General features: G+C 36.3%; 1 protein-coding gene across 2 annotated transcripts in view; it reads right to left on the minus strand.

Moving 5' to 3' along the window:
- Positions 1–18,354, minus strand: part of LOC127622901 (protein phosphatase 1 regulatory subunit 37-like) — a 60,256-nt gene that overhangs the window by 20,557 nt on the left and 21,345 nt on the right. For both annotated transcript variants that reach the window (XM_052097056.1, XM_052097057.1), the window contains exons 2-3: positions 14,795–14,892; positions 455–500 (exon numbers count right to left, since the gene is read on the minus strand). In XM_052097056.1, coding sequence (XP_051953016.1) covers positions 455–500; positions 14,795–14,892 — 144 coding nt within the window. The remainder of the gene's footprint in view (positions 1–454; positions 501–14,794; positions 14,893–18,354) is intronic.

Consider the following 18,354-nt stretch of genomic DNA (forward strand, 5'->3'; position numbering starts at 1 on the left):
CACATTGAAAATTTGGGGATTTGTTAAATTTAAACTTGACAATAAACTGTACTGTATTGTTATATTCTACAAAAATGTAAGATAGAAGACATTTAACTTGGTCTCAGACTTTTGGACCGCATTGTACATCAGTGTGATACATCTAAGTTTTTAAAAGTCAAACACATGGCTATTCTTACAGTGACAACTTTTCTGTTTCTTTTTTATTTACAGTAAATGTAAGTCATCTGATGGTGAGATCAGTGGGGAGACATCTGAGACATCATTCACAACAAACAGTTTGTAGGCAAAACTTTGTCTACGGTCACACACCCATTAACTACACAACCAAAAAGGATACAAACCAGTCTCAGCAGGTTGAAATCACCAGATGGCCAGTGTATGGGTTTGGGTGTGTGTAAGAGAGGTGAATTACAAAAAAGTTTGTGAAACTGTGATAAAGTTTTTAGCTCACCTTTAAGATCTAGGCACTCGTTTCGCTGTGTCAGGTCTTTTAACTCCTGTAGAGAAGAGTGAAACGGCAGCATTGTATTGATATTCTTCAAGCATTCTAGTAAAGGTTTGCTCTACAACCAAGCCATTTAACACACAGATTTTATTCAGCCAACCTAATGGGTCTGTTCAAAACTTAGTGAGCTGCCTCACTGTCTACTGCCTACATAGGCAGCTGTCTTCTATAACAGCATCCTTACTAAAATGATGCCTCATAAGAAACCGATTTGGAACACTCTATATAGGCGGCAGCTCCACGCATCATTCAAATAGCGCTCCTCATGCGCAGCACATGGGTAACTCAAGCTCAATATGGTGCATTCTGGGATCGCCTACCAGGGAAAGACCTTATTAGGCAGCATAATTTAGATGACTAGATTTTGGGACAGCCTTAGCATTGGGAATGCACCTATGATGTCTTAAAATGCTGCCTCCGGAGAACACTCGCTAGGTTTTAGAACGGACCCAAAGATTCTATTCAAACTTTTTAAAGAACTTAGTCAGCCTAATATTCATTGTGAATATAGTCACAGCTGAAGGGTGTTGTCAGGCACAACACTAAGTGAATACGGAATTGTGATTGGTCAAGTCTTCTTTGCAGATATTTATCAATCAAAAAACAAGACGCATGCTAAGCGTTATGATAATGGCAAAGCAGCTCTGAGGTGGCATTTCTGCAGAACCAAAGCCTAAAAACTAAACTTACCTAGATTTAAGGAATATTCCAGGTTCAATGCAAGTTAAGTCCAATTGACAGCATTTGTGGCATAACATTGATAACCACCTAAATTTATTTTGACTTGTCCCTCAAGTCCCTTCTTAAAAAAAAAATCGAAGTTACAGTGAGGGACTTATAATAAAAGTGAACGGGGGCCAATTTTTAAATGTTAAAATACTCACTCTTTCTAAATAAATTTTTGTAGTAATCAACATTACGCCACAAATGCTGTTGATTGAGCTTTTGTATTGAACCCAGAATATTCCTTTAATGCTATTCTTTTGCAGCCTTGCAAGCATGGGTATTTTTTATTTTTATTTTAGGAAGAGCAAATCTAGTTGCAAAAAATCATTACATTTATGTTTAAGAAGTAGGGATGCACGAATCAATAGGTCACCAATCTAGATAGAATCTGTGATCACAATTGGCTGATCGTGCCTAGATTCAGGGAGGATTTATTTTTAATTACAATTTTTTTGAAGCATGCACAAAAATGACACAAAATGACACACTGCTACTCTAATGAATGAGCACTTGCTCAGTACTTGAAGCATGACATTGCGGCCACTGGAAGGTGAGTCGTTGGCAATTCTAAGCATTTACGAGTTTACTCTTTTAGACATGCTATAATTCAGATGAATATGCTGGTTTGTTTTAAAAATGTGTATGAATTGTAACACACATACTGCAAGCGAATGTAAAAACAACAATTAAAACATGCAAATACAAATATGAGTATACATGATGTAACATGAGTCAGATGGTGTTGTGTAGCAATAGAGATAGTTTGAACGATTATCCGTGCTCTGTTTTACTCCCTCCAACAAGCACTGTCTCTTTGTCAATCAAACATGAATGCTCTCAGTCTCTCATCAGTCACTCATTCCAGCACTATTTTGTGAGAACTCCTGATTTAAATCAGATTTATATGTTTGTCACAATACCAGCAATTTTAACATTCAATAACAGGAGCGCGTCTTCACACAGTAGCTTAATAATTCATGAATTGCGTTACAACAAAATACCAAAGACGGTAAATAAATCAAAGATCCTAGTGATCACACAGAAGCGTTTTTGGAGTTTTTAGTAGATATATATCTCTCTTATTTTTCTATTATATGGAGTGGTGGTGGTTAGTGGTCTAAGCACATAACTGGTAAACCGGTAATCTGGTGATCAGAAGGATGCTGGTTCGAGCACCACAGCCATTGTGTCCTTGAGCAAGGCACTTAACTCCAGGTTGCTCCGGGGGGGATTGTCCCTGTAATAAGTGCACTGTAAGTCGCTTTGGATAAAAGCGTCTGCCAAATGCATAAATGTAAATGTAATGTAAATTTTTGAACGTATCTGCTGTGTGTGATGCTCTCATGGTGTATACGAAGATTTATGAAAGTGACAACAGAACTATTCATCACCACTTTCAATTCAATTAATGCTATCATTTCAAAATGAATGTGCATTTAATTACATTTTACAGTGTGGGGCATTCAAATAAAACTTCAGCATATAACTTGCAAAAGTGTGGCCAAGGGCACTTATGAAAGGAAAATCTGTGATCTGATTGGTCTCTGCGGATTACTGTGTTAAAAGATTTGTTATTGTATCAGCCTCAAATTTCCTGATCGGTGCAACCACTATTAACAAGTGTCTATGTGTGCTTCTGATGGAAAGTGCATTAAAGGAGACTCAGCCCCATGCTCAGACATGCTGCACACACAAAACTGTAACCAGACAGATAGAAAAAGAGTCAAATACACAGTTTGCATGTGTGTTTGTGCCAACATGCAGAATAACATGGTGTGTGTATTAGCATTCTATCATTTCAGTGTCTGAGAGAAGAACGACACAACATTAGGGGCAGCAAAACATCTCAGGATCACACTACAAACTAACCTGCTGAACACTAGGAACTATGCTAGCATACAACTTTACTTCATATTTTTGTAAGGTTTGGTAAAAACTGTGATGTCTTAGCTATTCAACAGCAGGGGGCATGCTGTCTCTACATTGATCTCTGATCAGCAACGATAACGAGTCAGAACGACTCCGACGCATTCAGAGCCACCACGTGGCATTTAGCGCTGCCATGTAAAAAGCGTCTCACCCTGAGCTTTCTATTGACTTCATTGAGCCTTGTGTTTCTGCTGTTGCAGAAGCCACCAGTGGTCATCTTTTACTCATGAATAGGAGAATCCTCAGTTGGGGTGAGACTTGTATCAGTGTGAAGGGAAATTACTTTTTTTATATATATATAAATAACAATGACCAATTTATTTGTCAATTTTTATTTTCCAATGTTATTGCTGTGTATATTCTGTTATGAAAGTATATGAAGACTATTATTTACTCCATAACAGCAGTAATACTAAAACTTATTGAGTACTTATTTTGTAGAACATCTAGTACTTATATTGTCATTATTACTTTAGTAACTATTTATAGTTACTTAAAATAAACCATTTAGAAATATGGTGAATTAAAAAATAAAATCATTAAAAAGAATTAATATATATTAAGATATATATATATATATATATTTATAAGATATATATATATATATATATATATATATATATATATATATATATATATATATATATATATATATATATATATTTTAAGATATATATATATATATATACACACATACACACACATATATATATATATATATATTTTAAGAGATATATATATATATATATATATATATATATATATATATATATATATATATATAAATAACTCCCCTCTCCACCAACAGCTAGTGTGTTGCGGGCATTCTGGTGTACTATGGCTGCTGTCGCATCATCCAGGTGGATGCTGCACACTGGTGGTGGTTGAGGAGATTCCCTCTATACTATGTAAAGTATTGTGTCTAGAAATGCGCTATATAAATGTAAGGAATTATTATATATATAACCACAATTCCGAAAAAGTAGGGACAATATGAAAAATTATAATAAAATCAAAAAGGAGTTACTTGTAACAACTAAAAATGATATGTTTTATCTTGTGAATTTCATTGATTTTTTATGTACAGTAATTTAAAAATCACATGATTGCAACACACTCCAATAAAGTTGGGACAGTCAAATCACCATTTGTTCTAATAACACTTACAAGGTTTAAAAGTGGAATTTTCCCCATTCATCCATTATGCATGTCTTCAGCTGCACAATTGTACGGGGTCTTCATTGCCGTATTCTACTTTCCATCTAAGATGAGACCGGGCCAAGAGAAGTCGGCAGCGCTTTTGGACAGTGATGATGTAGGGCTTCTGCTTTGCATAGTAAAGTCTTTACTTGCATCTGTGGATGCAGTGGCGAGTGGTGTTGACGTACAAAGGTTTACTAAAGTAATCCAAAACCCATGTTCATGATATCCATTATAGATGAATGATGTTTTTAAGACAGCGATGTCTGTGGGATTGGAAATCACGCAAATTCAGAAGTGGTTTTCGTCTTGCCCTTTACGCATCGAGATTTGACCAGATTCCTTGAATCTTTTAACTAGACAGCCGTCTAGATTGTGCACTGTAAAGGTTGAAATGACCAAAATACTTCCAAATTGTCTTTGGGGAACATTGCTGGATTATTTGCAGAAGCATCTATTGGCAAATTGACAAGTCTTAAATGATCCTTGCTCTTGAAGGACTAGGCTCCTTATACAGTATACAGTATTATGACACAATTGCCTCATCTGTTTAACATCTCATGTTTCACGTCGCCTTATTTTAACGCGTTATATTGTTATTAGTCTTAAATTTCCCGTCTCAACTTTTTTGGAGCATGTTGCAATCATCTGATTTGAAATTACATTAAATAAAAACAATGAAATTCACAAGGTAAAACATGTGTGTAGTTGTAGTGTTTTCAATTTAGCAAAGGGTAAATATAATTTACAAATCACTACTTTGTTTTATTATAATTTTTCATACTGTTCCAACTTTTTTGGAATTGTGGTTGTATATATAGTTATTTATCATTATTAGTATAGTAACTAACTAATAATAGTATCTTAATACTATTTTATAAATGTAATACTAACACACTTTAAACAAAAATGTTACCTTAAAATAATATAAAAGTATTTAATAACATAATATCTTAAAAGAATGTAAGATATAATTAAAAGGTTTACTAAATATTTCATAAATTTAAATATACTGTATATATATATAAGATATTTTGCTTTTAATATTTTAAAGATGATTCGATTGTGTTGTGAATAAGTAGAAAAAGGTAACAAATGGCATTCGAGAACATACACACCAGCACTTTTTTCACCTTTTTGACAGTATCACTGTCAGGAAATAGAGGAGTTGAGAGGAAACAATAAGGAGAAGACTAGGGGTTGGCATCGTGAAATGTCATGAACTAGATTCAAACTCGAGTCACTGGCACACAAGAGCCACCACGTCAGAACATGTGCACTACCCACCAGGCCAAATCATGTAAACACAAGGCTTAATAAAACACACACAAAATGAAAGACTGAATTCTTTAGGGCCTTAAAGGAATAGTTAGCCCATAAATTACAAATATCTCATCAGTTTCTCATGCTGTCTCAAACTTGTTTTACTTTCTTCTGCAGGACACAAATTAATAATTTTTGAAGGATTTATGGAGCTTTTGTCCATCCAATGCAAGTCAATAGGCCCTTTCCCACAGGACGAACTAAACCCCTTTTTACATACTTTTCCCCTTTTCGCACACAAGGAACTAGTTCTTTTTAGCAATTAAGAGGGAATTTAGACTGACTTTTTTGCTCCTACTAGGTACTTCTCCCCAAAGAAGAGGGTCTGTGGGAGGTGCTGCAGCCTGTATGATGCACAAAGCAATGAGAAACGCGAGGAGACGGCAGTCGTCATAATAACAAACCTGTGGCTAATAGCCTACTATTTAGAGGACTGCGGTAATTCCCCTAACAGAAATAACATAAAACCAAGAAACATTTCAAAGAGTATTGCCTGTTTCACTTGTGTGTGTGAGGGGCGAGCAGAGCTGCTGCGTGAGTTCATCTGGAGGCAGTTTGTGTTTTTATTGCATCTGTACTCTGCACTCTGACTATACAGAAAATAAAGTGATTTTTTTATTACAGCATTGTTTTTTTTTGTGAGATAACAGGCATAAATATTAAGATATTTACACATACACATATTTACACTATACATTCCAGGTGAATTTGCATTGTGTTACCTTGTTTTACCAGCGCAAGGCCCAAAGTGTCACGAAAAGGCTAAAAGGACAAGCTAAATGACTAAGCAAATCGAATAGCTCATAGGAAAAGGAAAAGCAGCGGGGAAACGGAATTGCCATTTTAAATGCCTGATTAAAACCTGTATTCCTAATTCAATTTGTAAATCCAGTTATTATTTTGCAATTCCACTATTTATGAATTAATTAATGTATTTTTAAATGATGTACCGGTACTTATTGAGTGTTTTATGTTGTTTTTGTAAATCCCTTTTTAATTTGTTAAATATTTAATGATGGATATTTCATTTATCAATACTTTTTATAATTACTCTTTATTACCCATTAAAATATCAAATAATGAATTAATTTTTAATTTAGTCTATTTATTTATAGATTAATACATTCATTTGTAAACAAATTTATTAATGCCTATTTTTAATGTACAATTAGTTATTAATGAAACTCTTTATTACTATTTCCGGGACACTTGTTGTCCTCCATACCGTCGCAGCTCTCGAGCTGAAATCTCTAAGCTGCATTTGAGGAGTTCATTTAAGCGTTAACAGCCATTTATACTCTGAACACACTGCATGAAAATTAAGCACCAGCAGTGTGCGTTGCATTTGTGTGAGTGTGTGCGCATTAGGGATGTCAATATAGCAGAGAAACTAAATTTGAATTTGTACCTTAAATACTTTTAAAGTCAGCTGATTCTTAAACTGATGTTGTTTCCTTAGTCCACAAGAGGGCACATTGAATACATAAACCATACAGCACTAAATTACTGCAAAGAACATTCCTGTCTGTTAATAAAGAGCATTTCATTTTCAACTAATGTACACAAAATAGATAAACAAAATGTTTTAAATCGGTCCATATTCTCAAATGTTAAATCAGGTGCTTCAATATGCAGTCCACATGATGTTACACTTGCAGTTTATGCAGTACAGTTGTATGTAGGGTAGCAATATTCGTAGATAGCAGTGGTATTCGGCTGAACTCGGTGGTGAAACAGCTCAGAATACGTGCAAAGGTCAGGGGCTGCTCAATCACACAGAACACAACAGAATGAAACAGAACGTGAGGATCTCGAGACACACATTTCCAAGTTGAACATCTTTCCTGACAAAGCTTTTAAAAAATCATTGCTTAATCTGAGAAATGCTTATAAGAGAGCAAGGGGCTGTTCCACCGAATCCTTTTGCAACCATCCATTTGTTTTTCTTTGTAAACGCACGCTAGACGAACGTCTTTGTTTCGATTTGTTTTTGTTTATTCAGCGTCTCCTGCAGGAGCGCTGCTTTTAGATGCTCTGTCTAATTAAAAAGAAATGTAAAAGCATCCAGAGACTCCTGCTTTCTGTTGTGCTGTGTCTAGCCTTTTTTTAGCGCAAGAATGCGATCGATCTGAAGTCATCGTCAGTGCTTGGCACACATCCAAAATTGTAATGCACAATTGTAGCACTTGACTGTGCAGTTTGTTCTTAAATTCAAGGAATATTAAAATTTTGAATTTTAACCTGACAGCCCTAGTGCGCATGCCTGCGCGTGTGTGTGCACGTGCATGTGTGTGGGAATCATTTGATAGCAGAATTATGTAATTTAATTACATAATATGCAGTTTAAAGATCACACTTGGCCATATCCTTTTATTATCCTTTTATATTTAAAGGATTAAATATCCTTTAATTGCCATTGATTTCATCTCAAATTTGTCACATATATCATTTTGCTAATGACAGCATACTGTAATACGGTACCGATATTAGCAACAAGATGATATCGTACCGTTTAAATTTTTTTGGTATTGCGGTACTTCGTTAGTACCGGTAAACCGTGCAACTCTAAGCCATTAACTGATTAGGCATTAACTGATTGGACGTTTTAATCCAAGTCAGCAAATACAGTTGGATAAAATTATAGAAATCTATGTCATGTTTGTGCATCATCTATAGGGCATTTGCAAGCGTGATATATTATCAGCCTTTATGAATTTTAAAGATTTTGCATGGCCTATAGGTTACTAATCTAAAAGACCGACATATTATAACCCACCTTTTTTGTTTTCTCCCATGTGAACGGAGAAGTTTGTAATTTTTCAGGCCACAAGTCTCTTTATTTCCACAATGAATATTTGCTTGAGGTAGTTTAATATTACTGTAGGCTACCTCCAGCACTCATGTTCATTCTCAACATCTGTATTTTTCTGTATTTGTGATCAAGCTGACTTATAGGCCTATTTGACCAAATCCAGCTTCTTGGAAATGTGAGCCTATGCTCATGATGGAGTGGTATTGGAGCAACGGATAGATGCTGATGTCCTAACTTTCAAAGAGAGAAAAATACTCCTCCATGGTGGGCAAATTTCGCTGTTTCGCTTCTATTCCGTAACACTCCCGTAATGTGAGTAACATTCACTGATCTGGACGATAGTGACCACAGTCGGCTACCATGTATATTGTGCAGTCTGACATAATGTCGCACAGTGTGCCATGGCGATATCAATGCATTCATATCGTACAGTCTGACAAGCAACAATCGTAAAGGACTATTATAAATCATAGAGTGTGCACCTGCCTGAAGACAGAAATTCTTACGAATCTGAGATGGCATAAAGGTTGAGTCAATGATGAGAGAATTATAATTGTTAGGCAAACTATTCTTTTAATTCTGCAGGCATACACTGCAGCTACAGGGCCAGACTGCTGGTACAACAGCATAGTTCCTATGATATACAAGAGTACTACCGGTATGTGTTTATGAAAGGAAGTGAGGTATACATGACACACTGTAAAGGGATACATATCACACACTGTTGAAAGTATAAATTCCTAAGATGGTCTGTGTGTTTATATTGGGAAAGTTTTGTGGCACGCAGCTGTGAGCGCGCAAAAGACGTGTGTATTTCTGCTGCTGACGGCAATAGATTCAACACAAAACTGTCAAACGAGCCACTGTGCTTTTTTAGTGCAGAGCCAACAGGCTTCACACCCGCTGTATTTCCTACAGAAGCATTTTAAAAATCGCATGGTGAGTGACTACGTTAGTTGTAGTCAACTAGTCTGTGCAAACCCTATAAGATGCCCAATACAGATTCAACACAATCTCTGAGCAGTCAGACCAGCTTATACTTAATATACTTAATAAGATTTTAGCAGAAAACCAAGACGTTATAGGTTTGACTCCCACAAGGGCAACCTATGAACTAAATGGTCACATACAAATACCCCAAATCCGTGAATATTTTGCTTTATTTTCCGAGTTCTGCCTGAGAAATCATTTTTTACATTTGGACAGGAAGTTACAAAAATCTACCCATATTTTCTGCTGATTTCTTTGGTGTTTTCTATCTGACACTTCAAAGAGTTTTTCATGTGCTGTCTATCATTGATTTCAGATTTACACTCCCTTAATATCACGTTAGGAAACAAAAACTTCTTTGTCTTTGCTTGCTTAACATGTCAGTCAGATGGTCTCCTTCTGTCAAAAGTCTGCTTATGCAAGCCTAGTTCTTCAGCAAAATCCTTCCCATAAGATTCAGCCCCAAAAAATATTGAGCTGTTGTTGATCTTTGCCTTGCCAGAGAGACCTAAACTTTACATATAGGTTTTTCAAACCAAACATCTACAAAATCATCCACTGTTCTGTGAACAGATCAGATGCAGTACAGTAGCTTGTCTCGATTCTGCTGTGTATCTGTTCAAGGAGTTTACAACCCTGGGATTATACACACACCCTCAACATACAAAATCTATAAAGAAAACTGTCTGCTTGCCATCTGTGCAGGGTAAACAGACGCAATGAGAGTGCTATTCTTTTTTTGTTGCTCTCTTGTCAGTGCACTTCTTTTACAGGCCTGTTTGTGAAGTAATTTTTCCAAGGGTGACTAAGCAGTTAAGAGAGAGAGAAACACAAGAGCAGACCGAGGTGGTGGAAAAACACATCCATACACGCGCACACAGTAATGACTGGCTATTTTCTGCCCTGAGGACTCCCAGTGGAAATTTACTATGATGCACTGCAGATTTAACAGACTTGTGCCTTTCTAAACAACTGCATGTTATTAGGGCAGGGCTATGTATTGAAAATTCACAATATATTTGTAATGATTTTACTGAGGATATAAAATTAGACAATATCATGAATATTGGTTTTAATGTGCTTTTTATTTGGCCATTAGGTTTCCTTCCTTTAGTCATATCATTCATTTTACCATTCTTCCTTTTATCACAAGTATGAGAGTGTTAAGATCTCCTAGTATGACTTTGTTGCAAAAATGGCATTGGATTTGGAAGTTGGATTAAACCACGTTGAGTCCGTTTAAACTGCCTGTTTGAACCGTTTCAATGAATCTATTCAAAATTCTGATTCAATGATTCATTTTCATCATCGCTCAAATATGGCATTTTTATCTATTAAAATGTTTTATTAAAACAATTTATGCAGGTAAATAGTGCTTTTTTTTACCATGCACTGTCATATTGGTGCATATACTCACAATGGCTTACAATACATTGGTTAAAATGATGGTTCCCCTGACTGAAAGAAATTATAAAAATAAAATACAAATATAAAACACCCTTTGAAGCTATTTCAGAGCAAATGCAAACATATTTAGAGGCGTATCAAATATTGTCCAAAAGCTGAAAACTTTCAAGGTACAGTATGTTACATATACATAAAAAAGGCAATACATTCTCCATTTATTAATTGTGGCACAGTAAAAACTAAACCTGCAGTGAAAGGTAAAGGAACAGCAAAGAACAGGACTAGTGAACAGAGGCACAGCAAGAAAGGGTAAGAGAGAGGAGGAGAACGGGAGCAAGTGCTGGTTGGTGAGTGATGGTGGGTGTATGCTGGCATCTCTGTGCAAACATCAGGCCATGATAACTTGATCACTCTCTTTCTGTCCTTCTGTTCTATGACTCAACTAAGCTGTCCCCTCTCTCTCTCTCTCTCTCTCTTGATCCATCAAGATCTCGCTAGCATGCGTGAGTGTATCCACCTGTTTTAACAAGTTGCCAAGTCTCACACAAACTCTTCTGAGCATTTTTTAAGAGGGACATAACATACATTCATTGTCATTTTTTTTTCCCCGTACAGTCTACTTATTATGTTAATAAAGTATTTTTGCAGTCACATTAAAGGTTTTTTTCATTCAGATTTAAGAAAAAAAAAAAAAAACAGGCTGATGTAAATGTTTCTTCCCACACGAAATGAGTAACATCGCTTTGCTGCACGCACACATGAGAAGTGGGTTTGCTGTTGGGTCCAATTGTTGTTGTTTTTTTATTTTTATTTTATTTTTACTAAGGATTTAGAATAAGCCATTTTTGTAACTTAGTGCCAATAAATTGTCTTTTGGACTGGAAAGGAAGTTTTGATTTCTGAAAATTACATTGTTTTCACAGTATATAAAACACTTATTTCAAAGCTCAATTAAAATTGTATATGACACGTTTAAATACTGTAATGTTGATGATTACAAAATATAATTGCAATATTTGTAGTGGTGCACCGATCAGGAAATTTGAGGCCGATACGCTCTCTGATTTTTTTTTAACTAAGATCGGCTGATACTTATTTTTTAAAAAGTACCCATTGCCACACTTTAGCAAGTTATAGTGTGCAGTTATACACTCACCTAAAGGATTATTAGGAACACCTGTTCAATTTCTCATTAATGCAATTATCTAATCAACCAATCACATGGCAGTTGCTTCAATGCATTTAGGGGTGTGGTCCTGGTCAAGACAATCTCCTGAACTCCAAACTGAATGTCAGAATGGGAAAGAAAGGTGATTTAAGCAATTTTGAGCGTGGCATGGTTGTTGGTGCCAGACGGGCCGGTCTGAGTATTTCACAATCTGCTCAGTTACTGGGATTTTCATGCACAACCATTTCTAGGGTTTACAAATAATGGTGTGAAAAGGGAAAAACATCCAGTATGCGGCAGTCCTGTGGGCAAAAATGCCTTGTTGATGCTAGAGGTCAGAGGAGAATGGGCTGACTGATTCAAGCTGATAGAAGAGCAACTTTGCCTGAAATAACCACTCCTTACAACCGAGGTATGCAGCAAAGCATTTGTGAAGCCACAACAAGCACAACCTTGAGGCGGATGGGCTACAACAGCAGAAGACCCCACCGGGTACCACTCATCTCCACTACAAATAGGAAAAAGAGGCTACAATTTGCAAGAGCTCACCAAAATTGGACAGTTGAAGACTGGAAAAATGTTGCCTGGTCTGATGAGTCTCGATTTCTGTTGAGACATTCAGATGGTAGAGTCAGAATTTGGCGTAAACAGAATGAAAACATGGATCCATCATGCCTTGTTACCACTGTGCAGGCTGGTGGTGGTGGTGTAATGGTGTGGGGGATGTTTTCTTGGCACACTTTAGGCCCCTTAGTGCCAACTGGGCATCGTTTAAATGCCACGGCCAACCTGAGCATTGTTTCTGACCATGTCCATCCCTTTATGGCCACCATGTACCCATCCTCTGATGGCTACTTCCAGCAGGATAATGCACCATGTCACAGTTAAATTACAGTAACACTTTACAAAAAGTTTTCATTTGTTAACATTATTAAACAACATTACTGTAGTTAACATGAACTAATGCAATTATTACATTTTTAAAATCAAAATTTGTATTAGTTAACATTAGTCAATGTACTATGAACTAACAATGAACAATTAATAAAGGCTGTAAAATTATATTGTTCAATGTTTGTTCATGATACCTAATGCATTAGCTAATGTTAATGAACGGAACCTTTTTATAAACATACCAAAATTACATTAAAATTACATTAATTGTGAATAGCTAAAATGTATTTGCTTAGAAATAGTTTTGAATAGTTCTGTTGTTAATATCAAAAGGTCATTGTGACATACTGGTAAGCAGTAAAAACCATGTGTGAGAGCATCACACACAGCAGAGACACATTCAAACATAAGACAAATATATCCATTACAAGCTCTAAAACTGCTCCAGTGAGAAATCATTAAAATCTATGATTTGTTTACTGTCTTTGGCATTTGGCTGTAACACAAATCACTAATTATTAAGCAAATGCGTGAAGACGTGGTGACATTATGCCGTCTCTATAACAGTCTCTATTGCTCGACACAACGTCTGATTGTCACGACTCACGTTGCATTAAATATACTCAGATATGTATATGCATGTTTATTTGTAGTTTCATTTGTTTGCAGTCTTTTCATCCTCTCAGCGCTCACAGTGTAGCGAGTCAGAATTACTATCGTAATGACTCTAGAAAATGGGCAACTTAATATTCATACATGTGTAATTCTTACATATTTTTAAAAACAAATTTGCATATTCCTCTGAATAACAGCATGTCTGAAAGTTTACGTTTGTGAATATTTAGAATTGCCAACAATCCACACTCCAGAGGCCACATTGTCATGCATCAAGTGCTGAGAAAGCACTCATTTGTTAAGAGTAGCAGTGTATGTGTGATTCCATGTGTGCTGAAAAAAGATTGGCCTTGATTCTAGGCATGATCGGCCGATCACAGACTTAAGACAAGATCGGCTGATTTAGATCGGAGGCCGATCGACTGGTGCGCCCCAAAATATTTGTTATATGAAGCCTTGTTGGTAACTACCAACTAATAGGAAAAAGGCACGTTCAAGTGAGATCCAGTGTGTCACTATATGTAAATAACTGGTGTCTGGGAATTTTACTCGCAGGGGCTGTGTGTGTGTGTGCGCGCGTGCGTCTAACTAACGTGTAACTAATGATCTTTTTTGCTGACTCTGTATACATGCAGTTAAGATGTATCTGAATATACTTCTCTATGTAGTCCTCCACAAAACACAAAAACCTAAATTGAATGAATAGCTTTTTCAACCTTGGGCACAATCCTGCACCGATAACAAGTGTGATGTAGCCAGAGGGAGCTCAAGCTTAAGAGTCAAAATGCACATGATTGGTCAGGTGCCATAGGTTGTCAAAGTTATTGGTTTGATTGATGGTAGATTGGGGATGCTTTCTGATCAGAGTCCAAATACAATCCAGTGTACCAGAACGCAATAGGCCACATAAGTATACAATGGAGACATCCAACTAAAATGTGGCATCAAGCTTTGCCTTGTTCAGTATGTGAACATGTAGAGCATAATGATTTATGAGGAGGATTTGTCGGTCTTGAACAAATGTTCAAATAATTTTGGGTATGCTTTTTCAGAAGTTGTAACTGAATCTAAAGCCAAAAACATACTGTATGCAAGTTTCATATTTTGTGCCAGTTGTACAAATTATCATAATGTCCCTTTCACCAATGCCGAGAACTCAACGAGTATTTGCACTGCATTATGTGCTTTGACACATTTCAGACTGCAACGAGGTGTGTCCTACCTGTAGCTGTTTGAGCACTTTGGGGATTGGTTTGCAGTTGAGTTTCTGGCATGCTTGTCTGTAGGCATTCAGAATTTCCTCCACTGTCACATTCTGGGCTGCAGAGACAAAACAAGGACAAGGTCAAAAGTCATGGAGAGACATATCGTATATGCCACTTTTCTGGTGTCTAATTAGCACATCTTCATTACCATCATAGGGTCTATTTACACTTAAGTCTCTTGATGCATCTTCGACCGATTGGAAATGCTATCTGATTAGGTATGCACCTCCCATTTACATTTGCCCAAATAAATGTGTCTTAGCAAAAGTGATAAAAATCCAATCTACTATTCCACGCTCTATGCAAATATAAACTTTTGCCTCATTTGATGTGGCTCACACACTAAAAACAAGAGGTGCTTGATTTTCCTGATGAAAAGAGACACATCCCTGGTGGGACACATATACATATATTTACACTTGGCCAAGTCATGTTATGTATGTGTCCCAAACCACTTCCTAAGTCCATTTTGAGCGGTCAGATTTAAATCTGATCTGTAAGCCCGAGTGTATATACCCACATAATCAGAAACTGGATGGATCTGATTCAATCCAAACTGAAGAATCAGTGTGTATGTGTCTATAGTCTCTCTATGCGAGAGATAGTATGAACAATGAAAGGAGTTAAAGAGAGAGAAACTAATCTGTTCTCATAGAGTCTGGCAGGAGATCAGTGCCCAGAGAGAAGAGTGTGTACACCACAAACCTTAAGCTCTCTCAGTAGAGCCTTTGTGAAACACACACAAACACACACACACACACACACACACACACACGACTAACCGGTCTACACCTTCCAAGCACTGTTCCTCAGTCAGATTATTCTTCACATATTAAGACTTATTGTTCCAGCAGGGAGCTCAGGATACACACACATCACACTCATATGTACATACAAAATTCAGGGTGGTCCAAGGCTAGGCTAAAATGCTCTGTGCTTCATATGGATTTAAAGGAATAGTTCACCCAAAAATGAAAATTCCCTAATCATTCACTTACCCTGATGCCATCCTAGATGCGTATGACTGTCTTTCTTCTGCAGAGCTCTGTCAGGTCCTTATAATGCAGGTAAATGGGTGCCAGCACTTTGACGGTCCAAGTTACATTTAGGCAGCATAAAAGTAATCCACACGACTGTGGAATGAATGCATTCTGAAGCAAATCCAAACATTTGTGAAAAAAAATTATTTGATCATTAATACGTTATTAAAAAAAAAAAAAAATGGTTCCTGTCAGCAGATGACGCATCACGTAGCTGTCGCGTTACATAAGCGCATCAGCGAGGTCACACAAGAATTTGGAATTGTCGCTTATTTACAACAGAAGAACAAAGCGAGTGTTCGGCCATTTCACACAGCATCAGAGCCCTGGATGGAAGCGGCAATTTAAAGTTTAAAAACGTTTTAATTATCGACTTGTTTCTTACAAAAAATTATCGATTCACTTCAGAAGACATTCATTGATTGAGTTTAAATAAGACTTTTGGACCGTCAAAGTGCTGCCACCTGTTTACTTGCATTATAAGGGCCTGACAGAGCTCTATATTCTTCTAAAAATCTTCACCTACTGTGTTCAGCTGAAGAAAGACCATCATACACATCTAGGATGGCACCAGTGTAAGTGAATAATATGATCATTTTCATTTTTTGGGTGAACTAATCCTTTAACTGTGAAATCTCTACTCATCTGCATTTCGGTAAAATCTCACATTTAAAGGAATAGTTCAACTAAAAATCAAAATTATTAATATGACTTTCTTTGTTGTGTAGATTTTTAGAAGAATATCTCAGCGCTGTAGGTCCATACAATGCAAGTGAATAGTGACTAAAATGGGGATGCTCCAAAATGCACATAAAGGCAGCATAAAAGTAATCCATATGAATCCAGTGGTTTAATTCATGCTTTTTTAAGTGATCCAATTGGTTTTGGATGAGAACAGACCAAAATATAACTCATTTCGATCATGATTTCAAGCTTAATTACACCTAGTGCTTGAAATCATGATCACAGAGAATAATGCTGGTGTCAAGATTTATAGTAAACAAACTGTTACATTTTGGTCTGTTCTAACCAAAAACAGATTGAAAAAAAAAACAGCTTCAGAAGACATGGATTAAACAACCTGAGTAAAATGGATAACTTTTATTCTGCCTTTATGTGCTTTTTGGAGCTTAAACATTTTGGTCACCATTCACTTGCATTGTAAGGACCTATGGATATTCTTCTAAAATCTTAGTTTGTGCTCTGCTGAAGAAAGGAAGTCATACACATCAGGAATGGCATGTGTTCAGCTTTAAATATTCGACTAGTAAAAACTACAGAAATGTAGCAATTTGGTTTTAATTAAACTCCTATCACCTAAATCTTGCTGTTACAACTTAATGCATTGCTTGGTGCTGTGGATGTATGACGATGTTAAAGGAATAGTTCACCCCCAAAACAGTTTTTTTCTTTTTGATATTTCATGTAATTTTTAATCCACATGGTTTTATTAATGCATAGTGCATTTTTTTTCACTAGAAAAAAAAATTATTCAAAGGTTGAAGGGTAAACTTAAATTCTAAATATCAAGTAATCAATTACTTTTTTTTATGTGTTTGAGTACTTGACAACAAAATTACTCAAAATGGCCATCCCTAATTTAAAGGTGCACTCAGTAAGTTTTTACCCATAGGGGGTATTTACACTTCTTCACTTCATGCATTTTTACTGATCGGATTGCTAGTCGATTGAATATCACATTCCATTTAGACTTGACTACATCAATGTGTCTCGGTCAATCAGATGTAAATCTGATCTTTAATTCCTGTGGTACACGCAAATAAAAGAGAGTTCACTTCTGTGATCATGCTAATGCAGGGCAGCAAATTTAAAAGATGTGGTTATTTGATTCCAAGGGACTTTGCCTTGCGTGATGTACATTTCCGCCCTCTGGGCTTCTCATAAGCAAGATGCATTACATGCGCACAAGCTGTGCTCATTGTCCATGTTTAGTTTCCATTTCCTCAGCAATCTGCATCAAATAAATGAAGAAAAATATATGTCACTTACAACGTGCATCCGTGTAAAAATGTATTATTATTTATTGTGCAATTCGAGCCCTATACAAATACTGCAGTTGTGCCTGTATATTTTGCAATTCCCCAATGCTGACATAGCACTGTTTGGGTTAAGGAAGTTAACACGTGTAGCTTGGAGAGCCAGATGCATTTACACTTGACTGAGTTTCATCTGGAATGCATCTCAAACCATCTCCAGAAGTGGTTTGGGTGATCGGATTTATATCCAGCAAAAAACGCATGAATTGACCAAGTGTAAATACCCCCACAGTTTTCCAACATGTTTATACCCAGAGTGATTGTTCATGGTAATCAATAGCATGCCACACACATGGTGCATGGTCATAAAGTTGAAAATAACTTAAAAATATATTGTTAGCTACTTTAACTGCATTGGCAGGAAAATAGGGTTATTTGTAATATTAATTAAAATGATATAAACTGAAAACTAAAAAGCTG

The sequence above is a fragment of the Xyrauchen texanus genome, chromosome 29 (genome assembly GCF_025860055.1).
Source record: "Xyrauchen texanus isolate HMW12.3.18 chromosome 29, RBS_HiC_50CHRs, whole genome shotgun sequence".
NCBI lineage: Eukaryota > Metazoa > Chordata > Actinopteri > Cypriniformes > Catostomidae > Xyrauchen > Xyrauchen texanus.